This window comes from Geotrypetes seraphini, chromosome 2 (assembly GCF_902459505.1).
Source record: "Geotrypetes seraphini chromosome 2, aGeoSer1.1, whole genome shotgun sequence".
In the NCBI taxonomy this organism is placed as follows: Eukaryota; Metazoa; Chordata; class Amphibia; order Gymnophiona; family Dermophiidae; genus Geotrypetes; species Geotrypetes seraphini.
The window spans coordinates 56,438,071-56,456,728 of record NC_047085.1 but is presented as its reverse complement, the minus strand read 5'-3'; the positions used below and the strand labels follow the sequence as shown (position 1 = coordinate 56,456,728).

Here is an 18,658-nt window from a genome sequence, read left to right as displayed (position 1 = left end):
AAGAACCAATCAGAAAATCATATAGATGCCTGAAGGGGCATACCCCTTTGTGGATCAACTACTGGCCCTGTCTGTCCCGGCGGGCTCACAGTCTATGCCCATCTTCCTGCCTTCATTCTACGATCCCTTCTCCCTGCGTACAGGGAGTGGGGAAAGGGAGCGAGAGATCCAGGGTGCATCTCTCTCACTCCCTCTACTGCCACAGCCAATATTTCTCCCTCTCTTCTCCCCCAGATCATGTGCAGCATTTTTCACCATTGCTCACCAGCCTCATGCCCAACATTTCTCCTGCTATCACCCCTCTCCATCACCATGTCACACCTCTCCCTCCATCACTATGTCCAACATTCCTCCCCCTTTCCATCCCCTTCAGCGGCACTTGTTTTCAGGGATGCGTGCAGCATGCAAAAGCCGCTGAACGCGTCCCTGCAAAGAAATGCCACTGAAAGCAGGAAGGAGCAGCCCAACTGGAAGGAAGGCTGTTGAGGTAACTAGGATTCCCGGCTGACTCAGAGGGAAGTCTTACGGGTCAGCTTCGGTGGGCCTGTTTATAAATGGAATCCCTGGTGGTGGACACATTGAGTGCAAGGATGGGGGACTGTACGACTCACAATTGGGAGTGAGAGCGGCTGCTTCACCCAAGAGAGGGGGGCTGCTGCTGTACCCGCGATCACAAAGGGGTTGCTGGACGCACAATCTCGAGGAGGACTGCTGACCTGGAGGGGTGGGAAGGGAGGCAACTTGCAGCAGATCCTTTACTGCGGGGACAAGTCCATTCACCGCTCCACGGGGTGGTGAATGGCCTTGACCCCGTGCCCCCAGCAACCAGTTGATTTTCCCCCCATTCGGATGGGTAACGGTCACCATGTCATTCTCTACATTGGGGGATTAAGTGACTTGTCCAGGGTCACAAGGAATAACATGGCTTTGAACCCACAACCTCAGGGTGCTGAGGCTTTAACCACTGTGCCACACTTTCCCCCTTTATTGGAAATGAGAACAGGTTCAGTGTTCTCCCCAGAAATTTTTTCCAGCCAGGTGGCACGAAAAAGTAGCCGGGTGGGGCGGGACGGGGAAATTTGGTGGTTAAGAACATAAGAAGTTGCCTCCGCTGAGGCAGACCATAGGTCCATCCTGCTCAGCGGTCCGCACCCGCGGCGGCCCATCAGGCCCATTGCCTGAGCAATGGTCTATCCTATCTATACCCCCCAATCCCTTTTTCTTCTAGGAATCTATCCAAACCTTCTTTGAAACCATTTAATGTTTTCTTGTCTACAACAGCCTCTGGAAGTGCGTTCCATGCATCCACCACCCTCTGAGTGAAAAAGAACTTCCTAGCGTTTGTTCTAAACCTGTCCCCCTTCAGTTTCTCCGAGTGCCCCCTTGTACTTGTGGCGCCCCTTAATTTGAAAAATCTGCCCCTGTCTACTTTTTCTATGCCCTTCAGGATCTTGAAGGTTTCTATCATGTCTCCTCTAAGTCTTCGCTTTTCCAGGGAGAAAAGTCCCAACTGTCTCAATCTGTCGGTATATGGGAGATTTTCCATTCCCTTTATCAGTTTGGTTGCTCTTCTTTGTACTCCCTCAAGTACCGCCATGTCTTTCTTGAGGTACGGCGACCAGTACTGGACACAGTACTCCAGATGCGGCCGTACCATTGCACGATACAGCGGCATGATGACTTCCTTCGTCCTGGTCGTAATACCCTTCTTAATGATACCCAGCATTCTGTTTGCTTTCCTAGCGGCTGTGGCGCATTGCGCCGATGCCTTCAGTGTTGCGTCTACCATCACTCCCAGGTCTCTCTCCAGGTTACTAACCCCTAGTGGTGTTCCCCCCATTTTGTATGTGAACATCGGGTTCTTTTTCCCCACGTGCATGACCTTGCATTTCCCCACGTTGAAGCTCATCTGCCACTTTTTGGCCCACTTTTCCAGCTGCGTTAGATCCTTTTGGAGATCCTCGCAGTCTTCCTTGGTTTGAGCCCTGCTGTATAGTTTGGTGTCATCTGCAAATTTAATGACTTCACACTTAGTTCCCGCCTCTAGATCATTTATGTAGATATTGAACAAGAGCGGTCCCAGCACCGACCCTTGCGGGACTCCGCTCGTGACCCCTTTCCAGTCTGAGTAGTGTCCCTTTACGCCAACCCTCTGCTTCCTGTTTGCCAGCCAGTTTTTGATCCATCGGTGGACCTCCCCTTGTACCCCGTGGTTCCATATCTTTTTAAGCAGTCTCTCGTGTGGCACCTTGTCGAAGGCTTTTTGGAAGTCAAGGTAAATGATGTCTATAGATTCCCCTTTATCCACCTGGCTGTTCACTCCCTCAAAGAAGTACAATAAGTTTGTGAGGCATGACCTACCCTTACAGAAGCCATGTTGACTCGGTTTTAGCTGCCCATTTTTTTCGATGTGTTCACAGATGCTGTCTTTAATCAGTGCCTCCATCATCTTTCCCGGGACCGAGGTCAGGCTCACCGGCCTGTAGTTTCCCGGGTCTCCCCTTGCGCCCTTCTTGAAGATGGGCGTGACATTTGCTATTTTCCAATCCTCCGGGATCTCTCCGGTTTTTAAGGATAGGTTGCATATCTGACGAAGTGGCTCCGCTATTACGTCTTTTAGTTCCTTGAGTACCCTTGGGTGAATGCCATCCGGACCCGGCGATTTGTCGCTCTTTAGTCTGTCAATCTGCTTGAGTACATCCTCTTGGCTTACCTCTAAATCGACCAGCTTATCGTCTTTGTCTCCTATTACGATCTCCTCGGGTTCTGGAATGGTGGTTATATTCTCCATCGTGAAGACTGACGTGAAGAACTCATTTAACCTGTCAGCTATCTCTTTCTCTTCTTTTACAACTCCCTTTCTATCTCCATCGTCCAATGGTCCCAATTCTTCTCTCGCCGGTTGCTTCCCCTTGACGTATCTGAAGAACGACTTGAAGTTTGTTGCTTCCTTTGCCAGTCTCTCTTCGTATTCTCTTTTTGCTTTTCTAACCACTCGGTGACACTCTTTCTGGTGTTCTTTGTGTCCTTTTTGGTTCTCCTCTGTTTGGTCTTTTTTCCATTTTTTGAACGATGCTTTCTTGTCGCTTATCGCCTTCTTCACTGCACTTGTTATCCACACGGGGTTTTTTGTTCTATTTTTTTTGCACCCTTTTCTGAACTTGGGGATGCATATGCTTTGTGCTTCGTGCACAGTCTCCTTGAATAAGGTCCAGGCTTTTTCTACGGATTCCGTCTTCCCTATGTTGCCTTTGAGCTTCTTTCCCACCATTTTTCTCATGGCATCATAATTTCCTTTTTTGAAGTTGAGTGCCGTCGTTGTGGTTCTTTTCCCCTTTGATGATCCAATTTCAAGCCTGCACTGGATCATGTTGTGATCGCTGTTACCTAGTGGGGGTAATACCGCCACCTCCTTTGCTGTCCCCCCTGGTCCGTTGAAGATTAGGTCGAGAGTGGCATCTCCCCTTGTTGGTTCCGTGACCAGCTGCTCCATGAAACAGTCCCTCGTGACTTCTATGAATTTTGTTTCTCTTGCGCAGTTTGAGTGCCCAATACTCCAGTCTATCCCAGGATGGTTGAAGTCCCCCATCACCACCACATTTCCGCTTCTGCATACCTGCTTCAGTTCAGCCTCCATCTCCTGGTCGATTTCTTCTGGTTGTCCAGGTGGGCGGTAGTACAGACCCAGTTTAATGTCTGCTCCTGCTCCTCCCTGTAGCTTAACCCATAGTGATTCCAGTCCATCCGCCCGTACTGTTGTTTCCGTCCTGACTGATGGTATGGAGTCTTTTATGTACAGCGCTATTCCTCCACCCTTTTTATGTATCCTGTCTCTCCTGTATAGCTTGTACCCTGGTATGGCCACATCCCATTGATTGTCCTCAGTCCACCACGTTTCTGTGACTCCAATTATGTCTAGGTCCTTATTGCTGGCTGTGATTTCCAGTTCTCCCATTTTGGCCCTCAGGCTCCTAGCATTTGTGTATAGGCAGTTTAAGACCCAGTTTTTTGTCCTCTCTCTTTGTTTCCCTTGTGCTTTGGTATTCCTGTAGTTTCCCTCATGGTTTACCAGCCCCTGAGCTTCCTCCTCCTCCTGTTGTGTGTGTGTGACGTCCTCTGCCTGTTTCCCCTGCGCCTCCTGCTCTCCTAATTCCCACTCAATTCTGGGCTCTTTTTCACAATGACTTTGCCCCTCTGTTTCCTGTTGTTATGTGTTGTTGCCGCTTACCTGGTCCATTTGTGCCCTCGATCCCTGCAATGCGTCTTTAGGTCCTTTTTCAACCCATACACCCTCAGTCCCGAGTCCTCTTATACACTGTCCCAGTTCAGTACCTTTGTCAGGCACTGATGTCCGATGTGTCGAGGTCAGGTCGACTATCGGCTTTCCCCTTCTTCTCAGTTTAAAGCCAAGTCTATGACGTTCTGGACGTTGCGTGCCAGCATCCTCGTCCCAGCTGTGCTAAGGTGCAGTTCAAATTTGGTGCTGTGCAAATTAGCCCTCTCTGCTTATGGTGAAGGAGTATGAGTGGGGAAGAGGGTTGGCGCGCGGCCTGGAACACTATGAAAATTACCCCTCCCTGCTCACGGTGAAGGAGTAGGGCAGCGGTGTCCAACCTTTTGGCTTCCCTGAGCTGCATTGGACGAAAAAAATTTTTCTGGGGCCGCACAAACACTAACACTAGCTGATGAGCAAAAAAAAGGCTGAGCAGGTCCCAAGTTTGCAATCACTAATATAAAAGATGTAAAAAAGCAGTAATGCTTACCCTGACTGAGTGATCCCTCCACATGCACCGTTGATAGTGGGAGCAGCCACAGGCTTCCGCATTCCCACTCTGATGAGCAGGGATGCGCGCTCCTAGTTTTCCCATTCACTTCTATTACAGCTACGGTGAGCTTCGTCAGAGGTTAGCCTCATCAGAACAGGGATGCTGCATCAGCTGTCAGCGGCACACGTGAAGGATCGTTCAGTCAGGGTAAATATTACTGCTTTTTTGGGCTCCCTCAAAATGAACATCTCCCCTGCTGTAGCTAGTAGGGATCCCCAAGCCTCACCAACTGACGTCCACCTCCTCCCCTCCAACTTCCCAAGTTCTGCAACTGGCAGCAATATTGCAGAGCTGCTGCCTTCTCTCCTCCCTGCCCCCCCCCCCCCTCCAACCTTGGCTTTCATGCATGCATGAAAGCAGTGGCAGCTTGAGGATATTGCCATTGGCTGCAAAGCTTGGAGATTTTGGGTTGCCAGACTGGAGGAAGATGTCTTCAGTTGGCAGGGCTTGGGAATCTCCAATAGCTCAAGTATTTGTAAATTGCACTCAGGTGGGGAGAAACTTTGGTGCCCATCCACTAATTTTGGGCTCCAATCCCTCCCCTAAATTAGCTTTATATGACTACGCCACTGAATACAAAAATAATTGTGATGCATATATCCCAAAGCTAACATATTCCAGTTAATAAATTCAAAATAAAACAATTTTTTCTACCTTGTCTGGATATATTGTTTTTTCCATCATCTTGGTCCCAGTTTCTCTTTCTGCTTTTTGTCTATCTTCAACTAATTCTCTTTCCAGTGTCTGCTGTTCATTTTTTCCTCCTTATGCTTGTCTCCAATGTATTGATTTTTCCCTTTCAGCTTTCTTGACTTTTTCTCTTCCTTTTTGCTTCTGTCCACTGAAATCTTGCCTTCTTTCTCACCCTTCTTTTTAAATGTTTAGCTATCTCTCAATTCTCCATCTTCTCTGTCCCTAGCTCTCCCATTTCCCAGCCTCCTATTTCCTATCTACTCCCCATTACCACATTTCTACCACTGTACTCACTGCTCTCTCACTCATCTTGTCATCTCCCTTTTGACCTCATTCACATGGTTCACCACTTTCAGAATCCCCTTCCCTCTCTCCACTGCTCAGGCTATAACTCCCTGTCCCTTTCTTTCCATCCCCTAGCATCATCTTATCCCAATTCTCTTCCCTCCTGCCCTTCCATAGTTCCATCTCTCCTCCTCTATTTCCATGGCCCAACATTTTGCTCCCTCTCTTTTCTGTTTTTCTTCTTCCCTCTCCCCTTGATGCTGAACATCCACAGGCCTAAAATTTCTCACTACCTCCCTTCTATCCCCAGGTGCAACTTCTCTCCCTTTCTCTTCCCAACTGCCACCCACCCCATCTCTCCCTCTGCCTGCCTCCCTCCCCCAGGTCTACCATTTCTCCCTTTCTCTTCCCAACAGCTCTCCTTTCAAATATCTCTTTCCCTCTTCTGCCACATCACCCCAGGTCCAACTTCTTTCCCTTCAGACCACTGCCCACCATCTCTCTCTCTATATCCTCTGTTTCTGGCCCCATAAGCTCTCCCCCATGCCCAATATAGCACTTCTTTTAATACCCTCCCCTCTCTGTACTTAAAAAAATTCCAAAAAACCCACCTGTCCAAGAGGCTTCCTTGGCCCAGCATGTTCTCCCCATCCTCTCCGCACCCATGCATCTCTACCTCTATTCTCCCACCATCATGTCCAATAATTCTCTCTCTCCCCCTCCCTCCTCTCTCTGCTCAACAATTCTCCTCTTTCTTCATCTCTCCATATGTACCATCTCTTTCCCTCTCTCAGACACCCAATTCTCCCTTACTGTTCCCTCCCCCTCACTCCCTCCATTCTTCAATCCTATGGCTCATGCACCCTCCCTCCTTCCTTCATCATTTGTCCAAAGTTTGCGCTCCCTCCCTCTCGAGTCCCAACATCACCTCCCTCCCTTCTGACCAGCTCCCATGCTGCAATTGGTTTTCTGGTGAAAGCTGCGGGCGGTGGTGGCTGACTCCTCACGTGATCCGTGACTGTGCTGGAAGCATTTATTTTATGGCTGTTGGTGATCTGCGCCTGTGCTGGAAGCGTTCCCTTCCTTCTGTGCCTCCCGGGGAGTATCTATTTTATGGCCGGCTCCCTTGCTGCAGTCATCTCTGTGCAGCGTCGGCTCCTCGCGCATGATTCACGGCTGATTCGGAAGCCTTCTCTCAGCTAGCCAACTTTCCATTAACATTTCAGCTCAGAACAGAGTTTACTGTCATATTTCCCATTCTTGTGAATCTGAATGTGTGTATATAATCCTTATAAAGTTTGAGAGTGGAGATAGGCATAAGATCCGCATCTTTAAAAAAACAACGAAAGAATTGATGCTGAAAAGACACCATGTAGATCTCAGCCCACCTCAACAGAAAGCAGAACTGTTTGACTGCCAGGCAAATCAAAGAAGTTTTAGGAAGTCAATTTGCCAAAGCCAGTTATTCAGGTATTATTCATACCGTACACCTAAGAATTAACAGTTGCATTGAAAATTTAACAATTAGTGCTAGAGAAACCAAAAAAAATAAAAAAGAACAGGGTAAGAAGAATTCACATGCTTCACACATTTAGGCAAATTATATTTCATCCCAAAACCTTGAAACACCAGATGTCCTAGGCATTTGGCTGTACAGATTCAAAACCAAAAAAGCATACAACCCTATTCCACTTCCCGAGAAAAAGTGCGCAACTTATTTTAAATTAATCTAGCAGCATTTTGTCACAACATAATTTCAGGAAAAGGGTCAAAATCCAAAGCAGTAGAAAAGAAGCAGCAGCAGACCTTATCAAGCATTATCATTTTGCGCAAATACTAGTTGAACACTTTCTCGTGGCATAGTTTGGAGGGTCGTAAGCCAAGTCTTTAGATGCAACTAGGGAGAACACTGAGGTTTATATGATATTCAGGGCTAGAGTTTTAAGTCAATATGAGCTTGTACCAGTAACCAGTATAAACAAATCAGAGCAGGAGTCACTCTTTTCCTTCCTGCTTTCTGGAAAGAGGACTGGAGGGTGGAGTATTCTTACAAGTGCATAGGATACTTTTACACTATCTGCAGGTCTCTAGTGACTTTGGCTTTTCAGATCACCACTTTGGCTGTTCAGATCACCTCTTTGTATTATTCAAGAGAAGAGACAACGGTAAGGCAGCATCCAAAGTCTCCATCTCTCGATGGGTCAAGGAAGCCATTGCTTTCGCTGATGACAGCAAAGTGGTTACAGGAAGAACTTCATGGTCACTGGACAAGAGCAATGGCTACTTCTTGGGCTGACTCCAGAGGTTTTTCCTTGGAGGAGATTGGTAGTATGGCTACTTGGTCTTCTAAGAATGCTTTTTCAACGCATTACCGGTTGGATGTGGCAGCGCATGCGGACTCTGCATATGGTACTTCGGTTATTGCGGAGGCGGCGTTTGCTTCCCACCCAGATTGAGCTTTACTACATCCCACTAGTCTCTGGATTCATCTGCTGCTGTTGCTAAGGAAGGAAAAATTATGCTCTTACCTGTTCATTTTCTTTCCTTTAGACGCAGCAGATGAATCTAGAGCCCAACCCTTTCTGGATTTCTGTAAGTTTAGGTTTCGAGATTTTCGGAAGCTTGGTTATGACTCTCGGTTTGTTTTGTGAGTTTCAGAAATTTTGTTATAATTGTATTCAATGTTATTACCTTTGAAGTTTATTATGGGAAATAATTTTTTAACATGCTAAGTATATTCCTGGTTCCAGATGCTTGGGCAAGAAGTAATACTGAACACACAGGAGGCGTGCCAGCCATTAGGACCACCTGTTAGTCAGTTTCTCTATCTCCACCTGCTGGTAGATGTGTGCTATCCAACTAGTCTCTGGATTCATCTGCTGTGTCTAAAGGAAAGAAAATTAACAAGTAAGAACATAATTTTTCCTTCTCATTTTGGTATTTTTCCATTTCGTACTTCTCTGTGCAACACTGAGGTTTTCTTTCATGTTTTCTGATATCTGTGACCATTTTTCTTGAAGTACCTCTATTGCTTCCTAAGAGACCTCCCAGGAACGAGACTTGGCAGTTCTGATCGACAAGTCGATGAAGCCGTCCGCGCAATGTTTGGCAGCGGTGAAAAGGGCGAACAGAATGCTAGGAATGATAAAGAAGGGGATCACGAACAGATCGGAGAAGGTTATCATGCCGCTTTACCGAGCTATGGTGTGCCCTCACCTGGAGTACTGCGTCCAGCATTGGTAGCCGTACATGAAGAAGGACATGGTACTACTCGAAAGGGTCCAGAGAAGAGCCACTAAGATGGTTATGGGACTAGAGGAGTTGCTGTACAGCATAAGATTAGAGAAACTAGGCCTCTCCTCCCTTGAACAGAGGAGATTGAGAGGGGACATGATCGAAACATTCAAGATACTGAAGGGAATAGACTTGGTAGATAAGGACAGGTTGTTCACCCTCTCCAAGGTAGGGAGAACGAGAGGGTACTCTCTAAAATTGAAAGGGGATAGATTCTGTACGAACGAAAGGAAGTTCTTTTTCACCCAGAGAGTGGTAGAAAACTGGAATGCTCTTCTGGAGTCTGTCATAGGGTAAAACACCCTCCAGGGATTCAAGACAAAGTAAGACAAGTTTATGCTGAATCAGAACGTACGCAGGTTGGGCTAGTCTCAGTTAGGGCACTGGTCTTTGAACAGAGGGCCGCCACGTGAGCGGACTGCTGGGCATGATGGACCACTGGTCTGACCCAGCAGCAGCAATTCTTATGTTATTTTCACACCAAAAACCAATTTGGCTGCAATATTTTGAAGTATCTGAAGTTTGGTACATGGACTAAATTACTAACCATAATGCATTTTTGTTAGTTATATGAACAGCTTCTACTCCATCTTTGTACAATATATAAAACCACCAGGCCTTGATGTGGTCATGATTTTCATGTCATCAGCAATCCTAAAATGAACCTGTAGCTTACTACAGTCTTTCAAGAATTCTCTTGCTTGGCCATGACTTTGAAAGATTTATAATTACTTGGCACTATGTCATGATGTGTGTCCTGGTGGGAAAGGAAGAAAATACATTTTGTTCACCTTTCAAGCCTAAACAAGCTCAAAAATCCTTTGTCAGGAGCAATATATCACTCTCTAAATGCATGACTTTTTTGATAACTAATAAACCTAAAGGCTACATTATGCATAAAGATCCAGCCCCAATCATGCACAAATGCCGATGCACAAATTCACACCTGCTTTGAAGATGTAAATGTGTATGTGTATATATGTATTATATCAAATATTCATTTATATCATAAGCCTACCTCAGCCCAAAATACACTGCAGGGAACACCTACAGAAAGGTCACAAAGATAGGTGCATACTTTCTATGCATGTAGTCTTTTTGCATGTTTGCAGCTGCACGTTTTATAAAAACCCTTTTCTATTTGTAAAATAGGTTTTATACATGGAAAATATTAATAAAATTATCTTCTCAATACTTAAAAACAATTATAGAAATATTCAAAAAGTAATTAAGAAAAAGAAAAGTCTTAACTGTGTAAGTCATCCCTCTGTTTTCACATCTAGCTAGAATTACCGTATTTTCACGTAGATAACGTGCACCCGTGTAAAACGCGCACACGAGTATAGCGCGTGAAAAACACAAATTTATGTACAGAAATTTTTATATACCGCGCACACCCGTATACCGCGCATGCTGCCCGACTCTCCCGTCGCCGCCCGACTCTCCTTTCGCCCACCCCGACTCTCCTCTGGCCACCCTGACTCTCCTTTCGCCCGCCCCGACTCTCCTCTCCCCCTTGAAGTCCTGTCCCCACACTGAAAGCTTGATGCCCCCCCCCGACATCCGATTCACCCCCCCCCCTGCAGGACCGCTCGCACCCCCACCCCGAAGGACCGCTCACACGCACCCGCACCCCCACCCCGAAGGACCGCTCGCACGCACTCCCACCCGCACCCCCACCCTGAAGGACCGCTCGCACCCCCACAGGCTCCCGACACCCCCCATCATGTAGAAGCTCCTACCGGTGTCCTGCTGCTTCCTCTTGGCGGTCCCAACTCCCCGACACGATCGGGGCAAGAGGGAGCTCAAGCCCTCTTGCCCCAGCCAACCACGGCACCTCCGACACGATCGGGGTAAGAGGGAGTTGAAGCCCTCTTGCCCCAGCCAACCGCGGCACCCCCGACACGATCGGGGCAAGAGGGAGCTCAAGCCCTCTTGCCCCCCCGACTCCCCGACACGATCGGGGCAAAAGGGAGCCCAAGCCCTCTTGCCCCGCCGACTCCCCAACTCCCCGACAATATCGGGCCAGGAGGGAGCCCAAGTCCTCCTGGCCCTGGCGACCCCCCCCCCCTGCTAGTTGTTCGGGCCAGGAGGGAGCCCAAACCCTCCTGGCCACGCGACCCCCTACCCCAACCCCGCACTACATTACGGGCAGGAGGGATCCCAGGCCCTCCTGCCCTCGACGCAAACCCCCCTCCCAACGACCGCCCCCCCAAGAACCTCCGACCGCCCCCCCCAGACGACCCGCGACCCCCCTGGCCGACCCCCACGACACCCCCACCCCCCTTTCCCGTATCTTTGTGTAGTTGGCCGGACAGACGGGAGCCAAACCCGCCTGTCCGGCAGGCAGCCAACGACGGAATGAGGCCGGATTGGCCCATCCGTTCCAAAGCTCCGCCTACTGGTGGGGCCTAAGGCGCCTGGGCCAATCAGAATAGGCCCAGGAGTCTTAGGTCCCTCCTGGGGGCGGGGCCTTGGGCACATGGTTGGGTTGGGCCCATGTGCCTCAGGCCCCGCCCCCAGGTGGGACCTAAGGCTCCCGGGCCTATTCTGATTGGCCCAGGCGCCTTAGGCCCCACCAGTAGGCGGAGCTTTGGGACGGATGGGCCAATCCGGCCTCATTCCGTCGTTGGCTGCCTGCCGGACAGGCGGGTTTGGCTCCCATCTGTCTGGCCAACTACACAAAGGTACGGGGAAGGGGGGTGGGGGTGTCCTGGGGGTCGGCCAGGGGGGTCGTGGGTTGGCTGGGGGGGCGGTCGGAGGTTCTTGGGGGGGCGGTCGTTGGGGGGAGGGGGGTTTGCGTCGAGGGCAGGAGGGCCTGGGATCCCTCCTGCCCGTAATGTAGTGCGGGGTGGGGGTAGGGGGTCGCCGTGGCCAGGAGGGTTTGGGCTCCCTCCTGGCCCGAACAACTAGCGGGGGGGGGGGTCGCCAGGGCCAGGAGGACTTGGGCTCCCTCCTGGCCCGATATTGTCAGGGAGTTGGGGAGTCGGCGGGGCAAGAGGGCTTGGGCTCCCTTTTGCCCCGATCGTGTCGGGGGTGCCGCGGTTGGCTGGGGCAAGAGGGCTTGAGCTCCCTCTTGCCCCGATCGTGTCGGGTGTCGGGACTGCCAAGAGGAAGCAGCAGGACACCGGTAGGAGCTTCTACATGATGGGGGGGGGGTCGGGAGGCTGTGGGGGTGCGAGCGGTCCTTCAGGGTGGGGGTGCGGGTGGGAGTGCGTGCGAGTGGTCCTTCGGGGTGGGGATGCGGGTGCGTGCGAGCGGTCCTTCGGGGTGGGGGTGCAAGCGGTCCTGCGGGGGGGGTGAATCGGACGTCGGGGGGGGGGAACTATGTAAAAAAAAATTTGTACAACGCGCTCACGCGTATAACGCGCGAGGGTATGCACGGTACGTAAAAACCACGTATAACGCGCGCGTTATATGCGAGAAAATACGGTAGCTCTAATTCTAAAAAATTATGTTTATAAAGCCTTTAAGTCTAACAAGTCCACCTGCATATAACCACAATACCGATTCCCAGCATTTTCTTTACTGTGTTTTGCCTCTCCTTCAGGAACAGGCCAGGTCTCCCACCATGTTATTCGTGGTTTCACCATATTCACGATGGTTTTTTAATAGAAAACAGTAAATAACATATGAAAAAGTTATTTGCGGTTTTTCTGTATTCGCGGTTCTGTTAATCCCCTATCACAGCGAATACGGAGGGAGAAGTGTACAAACTACCCGTATTAATTAAAAAGAGCTTACCACATCAGTAGGTTTCAAGGTATTGCCATCAAATCTACACAGAGTGGTGCTGTCTTCTAGGAAAATGTCACATTCCTCTAACTCCTGAGCATTACAAGGAGGCTTCTCTTTGTTGGGGTCAGAATTCTGAAAATTATAAATTAAAACTGTAAATATGAATAGATACCCCTAGACAGAAAGAAAATAACCAAACTGATCTACAGCTTGTCATATGATATAGACCAGTGGTTCCCAACCCTGTCCTGAATTGGTTTGCTTTGCTTCTTACTGAATATATATATATATATATATATATACTTTTTATTTGTACTTAACTATCAGGGATGATTTTATTGGTCTATTTTGTTTTTAAATAAGAGATAATTATGCTGTGCATTATTCTGTCTTGCTATGTATGGTTTCTTTTTCACCTTGTTTTGATTACATTTTGCGTTTTATATATATGTTTTTAATTATGTTAAGAATTATGCTGTTTCTTTATGTTCAGCCCACAATGTTGTTCTTATATATATGCTTTTAATTATGTTATGATTCATGCTGTTTGTTCTTACACATTATTTTTTTATATTTATATATATGTTTTTATGATGCTTTGCATTATGTTGCTTGGTTATGTTTAATTTGTAATTATATTTTATTCTATTTCATTTTGTTTTAACATGGTCCCTTACTCTTGATAAAGGCATGTACGTTGAAACACTGCCAGTATCGAGTCTTTGAGCTATTGTGACATATTGACCAATAAAGTGACTTTTAAACTACACACCCCCTGGCTCATCTTTCGACATCTTGTCCTCACGACTTCTCACTGTTGTTCTCGTCTTGTCGTTGAGGCCTGCTCCTGGCTTCTGATTCAGTATAAAATAAATCCACCAGGATGTTTGAAAAAAAACACCCAATTGGGCTGGAAAATCGAATCAAATCGAAAAATCAATTCAATAGGCTGAATTGAATCGAATTTTTTTTTCCTGAATCAGGCAGCACTAGTGTAGAGAGTATCAGGGATATAGCCAGAGACCCAATTCTGGGCAGGCTTCAGCCCCAGCTGGGTAGGCATGGGAACCCTGCCCCCTCCTGGCCATCTCCCCCCCAGGCAATTCAACATCTTTTAATTTCACTTCCTTAACCTACCTGGTACCTTTTAAATCCTTCAGCGCCAGGCTGTCAGTGAGAAGCTATCCATTTGATGGAATACATTGGTACAATTGGTAAAATTATTTTGGCCAAATACATTGGTACAATTATTTTGGCCAAAAATTTAAATTGTGCTCTCATCAAATAATTACACTACTTTCATATGTTTATAAGAACTTCATGAGTTATTATGTACAACCAAGTTACTTACTTGTAGTAGGTGTTCTCTGTGGATAGCAGGATAAAAGTACTCTCAACATGGATGTCATCACTGGCAGAGGCTGACAAGGGAAATGCTACTCCAGGATAGTTTATAGAAGCTTTTCAGATGGCTTAGCCTCATCACACATGCGTGCCACTCTGCACCTGCTGCAGTCATTGGGGACCACTTCAATCTATTCTTAACGATTATAATAGAATGCATCTTGACAGGGAGGTAGGAGGGTATGCGAGGATTTGTATTTTGCCACTGTCATCTGGAACCGCTTTAGTCCATTCTTAAAGCTCATAATAGAATACAAAGCCACAGGAAGGTAGGATGGTAGGTGAGAGGACTTGTATCTTGCTGTCCACAAAGAACATCTGCTACAAGTAAGTTACTTGGTTTTCTCCAAGGATAATATAGCCCCCCTCCTTCTCAGACAGAGGTAAAAGGTATCTCTTCTTGAAATAAAATTGGTTTGTAGTCATGGATGTCCGAGTGTTCAATGTATACCTTTCCCCAGGAGAAGGAGTGATTTACATTAAAAAATTATAATATATGTAATGTAACCTTGAAATAAAAATGTTTATTAAACATATAATAAAATAAATATAAAGAAACAGTAAAGACTCTAAGTTGAGAATAGAAATAGAATTTAATAAACAGATACTGTAAAACAACTCTAGGTACTGCAATTCAGCTTCACTTCTGCATAGCTCTCTTAATGTCCAATTAAATTCTCCTTTGATTCTATGAATAGGATATCAACATCAGCTGTTACCATGAAGGCTTGCCAGATAAGTACTTTTCACTTCCTTTATTTCTCTCTGAATCCTTTGTCTAAAAGTGACTAACTCATGTGTCTTACAGCATCCAGCGTCACAGGCTCTCCATTCTTCCTCAGGTAAGTATATTTGATGTGTTTCTGTCTCTTCTATGGAGGGGTACCACGTTGTTGCGCTGTTGCTTGTAGAGTCTCTCTCTCTCTGGAATAAACCTACTACACACTACCTAAAACCAAATCAAAAAGGAAAACCTACAACCCTAGTCTAGTACCCCAATAGTTGCCTAAATAACTTTTCTAGCTAAGAAAAACCAGATAATTGATATTCCCTACTAGTGTTTAAGCCTGTTACATTAACGGGTGCTAGAATATATGTCTGTCTTTCTGCGTCTCTCCTTGCCCCTGTCTCTTTCTTTCTGTCTCTCTCCCTCCCGCTGTCTGTCTTTCTTTCTGTCTGTCTCTCTCCCTGCTGTCTTTCTGTGTGTCTGTCTTTCATTCTCGTGCACTGCCTGCCTGTCTTTCTGTCTCCCCCAAAGCAAACAAAGATTGCTCCCTGGCCCCCTTTCCCTCTCGCCCCCCCCCACTTCCCTGTGCAGCAGCAGCATTCCCCCCTTCCCTGTGTAGCAGCAACAGCATTCACCCTGTAGGGGTAATTTCTTGTTCACACCAGAAGGTTAGGCCTCTCTGATGTCACAAAGCCTGAACCATCTTTTGCAAGAAGAGAAAAGAAGAAATCATCTTTGCTGCCTGCCAGGTGCATTTTGGACTTGTTTACAGGAATTCTGTGTTTCTCCAGTCATGAACATCTGCCCGGCTCAGCTCCTGAGAAAGTTGTAGGAGGAATTAGCTTGCATGATCGGTATGTGTCTCTCTGTTATCTACTGAGGTACCTCTCTGAAGGCTGGTACACGAAGATACAGAATGGCTACTAATTGGTGAAAGACTGCTAATTGGGATTGTTTCTGGATTGGTCAGATAGAGGTCATCGGATGAGAACTAAGAAGAAGGTATCTAATTAAGTTTAGTCTGTGTTGAGGTGTGAGGGAGCTTGCATCTTAACATTGGATTCTCTGCACCTCTTCTATAATAATTAAGACCTGAAAAGTTACCTCTTGTGACTCTCTGCCTGAGAGAAACGGATTTTTATACAGATCTGGATTCCATCACATAAAGGAAACCTTTGCTGACAACCTAATTTACAGCTTTTCCAGTGGCTGACGGACTGTTCTTAATCAGAAGAATTTCCATATCTGCTAAGCGGAGGAAAGACACTGATTCCTTCTCCCCGATTTTGCTGAGGTCTGATCTATGTGGTGAGAATAAGGAATTATATGTCTTTTCAGCTGGGTTAGAGAGAGAATTCTATTGTCTTTGGGACAAGGAAGTGAAGTACCTGTGGTGATAAGCTATATTTTTAGAGTTGCTGCTAATCAGGAATTATTATTATAAGGATTTATTTAGTGTGCAAGAATTAGTTTTACTCATTTATCTAGCAAGTGTGGTGTGATAATTAGGTACTGAGTTTCATATATGTATTTGGATATTTTGTGAACAATAATTAGTTATTTACAGCTGGCATGTGAATTATATATTTTTATAATAAAGTATTTCACATAGTCTTGGTCTCTATTCTTCGTATAAGTAGGCAAAGTTTGCTGAACCTGGAAGAGGTATTTATGGTTCCCCTAGCAACGAAGAGACCCGTAACTTATTAAGGACTGGATAATTAAAAAACAACTAAGCTGCTTATTCCTATCCGAAACCTGGTTAACCTCAGAATCCGATCCCTCCATCACATAACTCTGCCCAATGGGTTATAAAATTGAATTAATCTGCAGAAAAAAAAAACGTGGTGGAGGCCTAGCCATCATACTCAAAAACAGCATCAATATAAAGACCCTAGACAAACACTCCACTCCCCACCTAGATCTCCTAGCCTGTCAACTATCCGATGATTCTCTCATAGAAACTCTAACATGCATCCTCTGTTACTCAACACCGAGAAAATGGAATGACAACAAACAAGCGCTTGAAGAATTTATTTACCAGAACTCCCTAACATCACCTCATAACCTTCTCCTAGGAGACATAAACCTCCATCTAGAAGATCACACCTCAAAACAAGTAATAAATTTACTCTCATACCTCAATGCACTAAACTACCAGATCCTCAATCCCCAATCCACACACGAAAAAGGACACCAATTAGATCTTGCTGCTTATATGACCCAACATCCTCACAAACCCAAAATCAATATCACTAATGGGGCATGGCACCCCTCCCTTTGGTCAGATCACTATAAATACACCTTTGACATCAATAATAATAATAATAATAATAACTTTATTCTTCTATACCGCCACAATCTACTGGCCTCAAAGCATTAACAAACAACCTCCAATAAAAACCTCCTTCAAAACATGCCAAAAAATCGAACCCTCCATATTCTGGGATAAAGCAGACCACGCCACCACCAACATAGCTCCCAACGAATTTATATCCCAATGGAGATCCATAAGCGAAACCATTCTAAATGAGCTAGTCCCAGAAAAACTAAAATTCAAAATATGCAGACCTTCTGATAAATGGTTCGACGCCGAACTTCTCCAATCTAAAAAGCTCTGCAGACAACTAGAAAGAGTCTGGAAAAAAAACAAGAGTTTAGAACACACTAAAACTGCATGGAGATACCAAATTACTCAATACAAAACCAAACTCAAGGAAAAACGAAAAGCCTACTACTCCAAAATGATAGGCAAAAAAACCCCAGACACAAAAAAGCTATTTAATCTAGTAAAGAACCTCACAGATACCAAACCTTACCTCTCCACCCAAGGTATCCACCCACCAACAGCCATCCACCTAGCAGACCATTTCAAAAACAAGATCACCAATATCAGATCTACATTCATCAACACCCCCCCCCATCTAGAAAAGATAACAACAAACCCATCAACTAGCGAAGCCATCGTAGCAGACAGAAGCTGGTCCGATTTCCCAATTCTAGTCTGGTCGGATATGAACCGACTCTACAATAAATACAGCCATGCTTCCAGTGACCTAAATAATTGCCCCACCTACATATTATCAAACGCCTCCACCACATTCAAAACCAACTTCATGCTATGGATTCAAACCACATTGACAGAAGGCCAATTCCCACAGGACCTAGGAGAGATCTTAATCACTCCAATCATAAAAGATCACAAAGGCCCAATAGATAGCCCCTCCAACTACAGACCTATCGCTTCAATACCATTGTACGTTAAAATAATAGAAGGCCTAGTGGCACAATACCTCACCGAATATCTGGAAAAACACAACCTACTCCACCCCTCACAATCAGGATTCCGAACTAACCATAGTACAGAAACACTACTTGTCACATTACTAGATACAGCCCGACAACACATCAGTAAAGGAAAAAAAATGATATTAATACAATTAGACCTCTCCGCAGCATTTGACCTAGTTGACCACACCTTATTACTACAAATTCTCGACGCCATAGGAATCTCAGGCAAGGTCTACAAATGGTTTCAGGGGTTCCTCAAATCTAGAACCTACAGGGTAAAATACAATGATATCAAATCAGAACCATGGACAAATCCCTGCGGAGTTCCACAAGGATCACCTCTCTCACCTACGCTCTTCAACCTCTTTATCTCCTCCCTAGGAGCCACTTTAGATACCCT

At 46.1% G+C, this 18,658-nt stretch overlaps 1 protein-coding gene across 5 annotated transcripts in view; it reads right to left on the bottom strand.

Annotated features, from left to right (window-relative positions):
* NUDCD1 (NudC domain containing 1) overlaps positions 1-18,658 on the bottom strand; it is a 214,440-nt gene that overhangs the window by 25,141 nt on the left and 170,641 nt on the right. For all 5 annotated transcript variants that reach the window (XM_033933051.1, XM_033933050.1, XM_033933048.1 and 2 more), the window contains one exon: positions 12,843-12,968. In XM_033933051.1, coding sequence (XP_033788942.1) covers positions 12,843-12,968 — 126 coding nt within the window. The remainder of the gene's footprint in view (positions 1-12,842; positions 12,969-18,658) is intronic.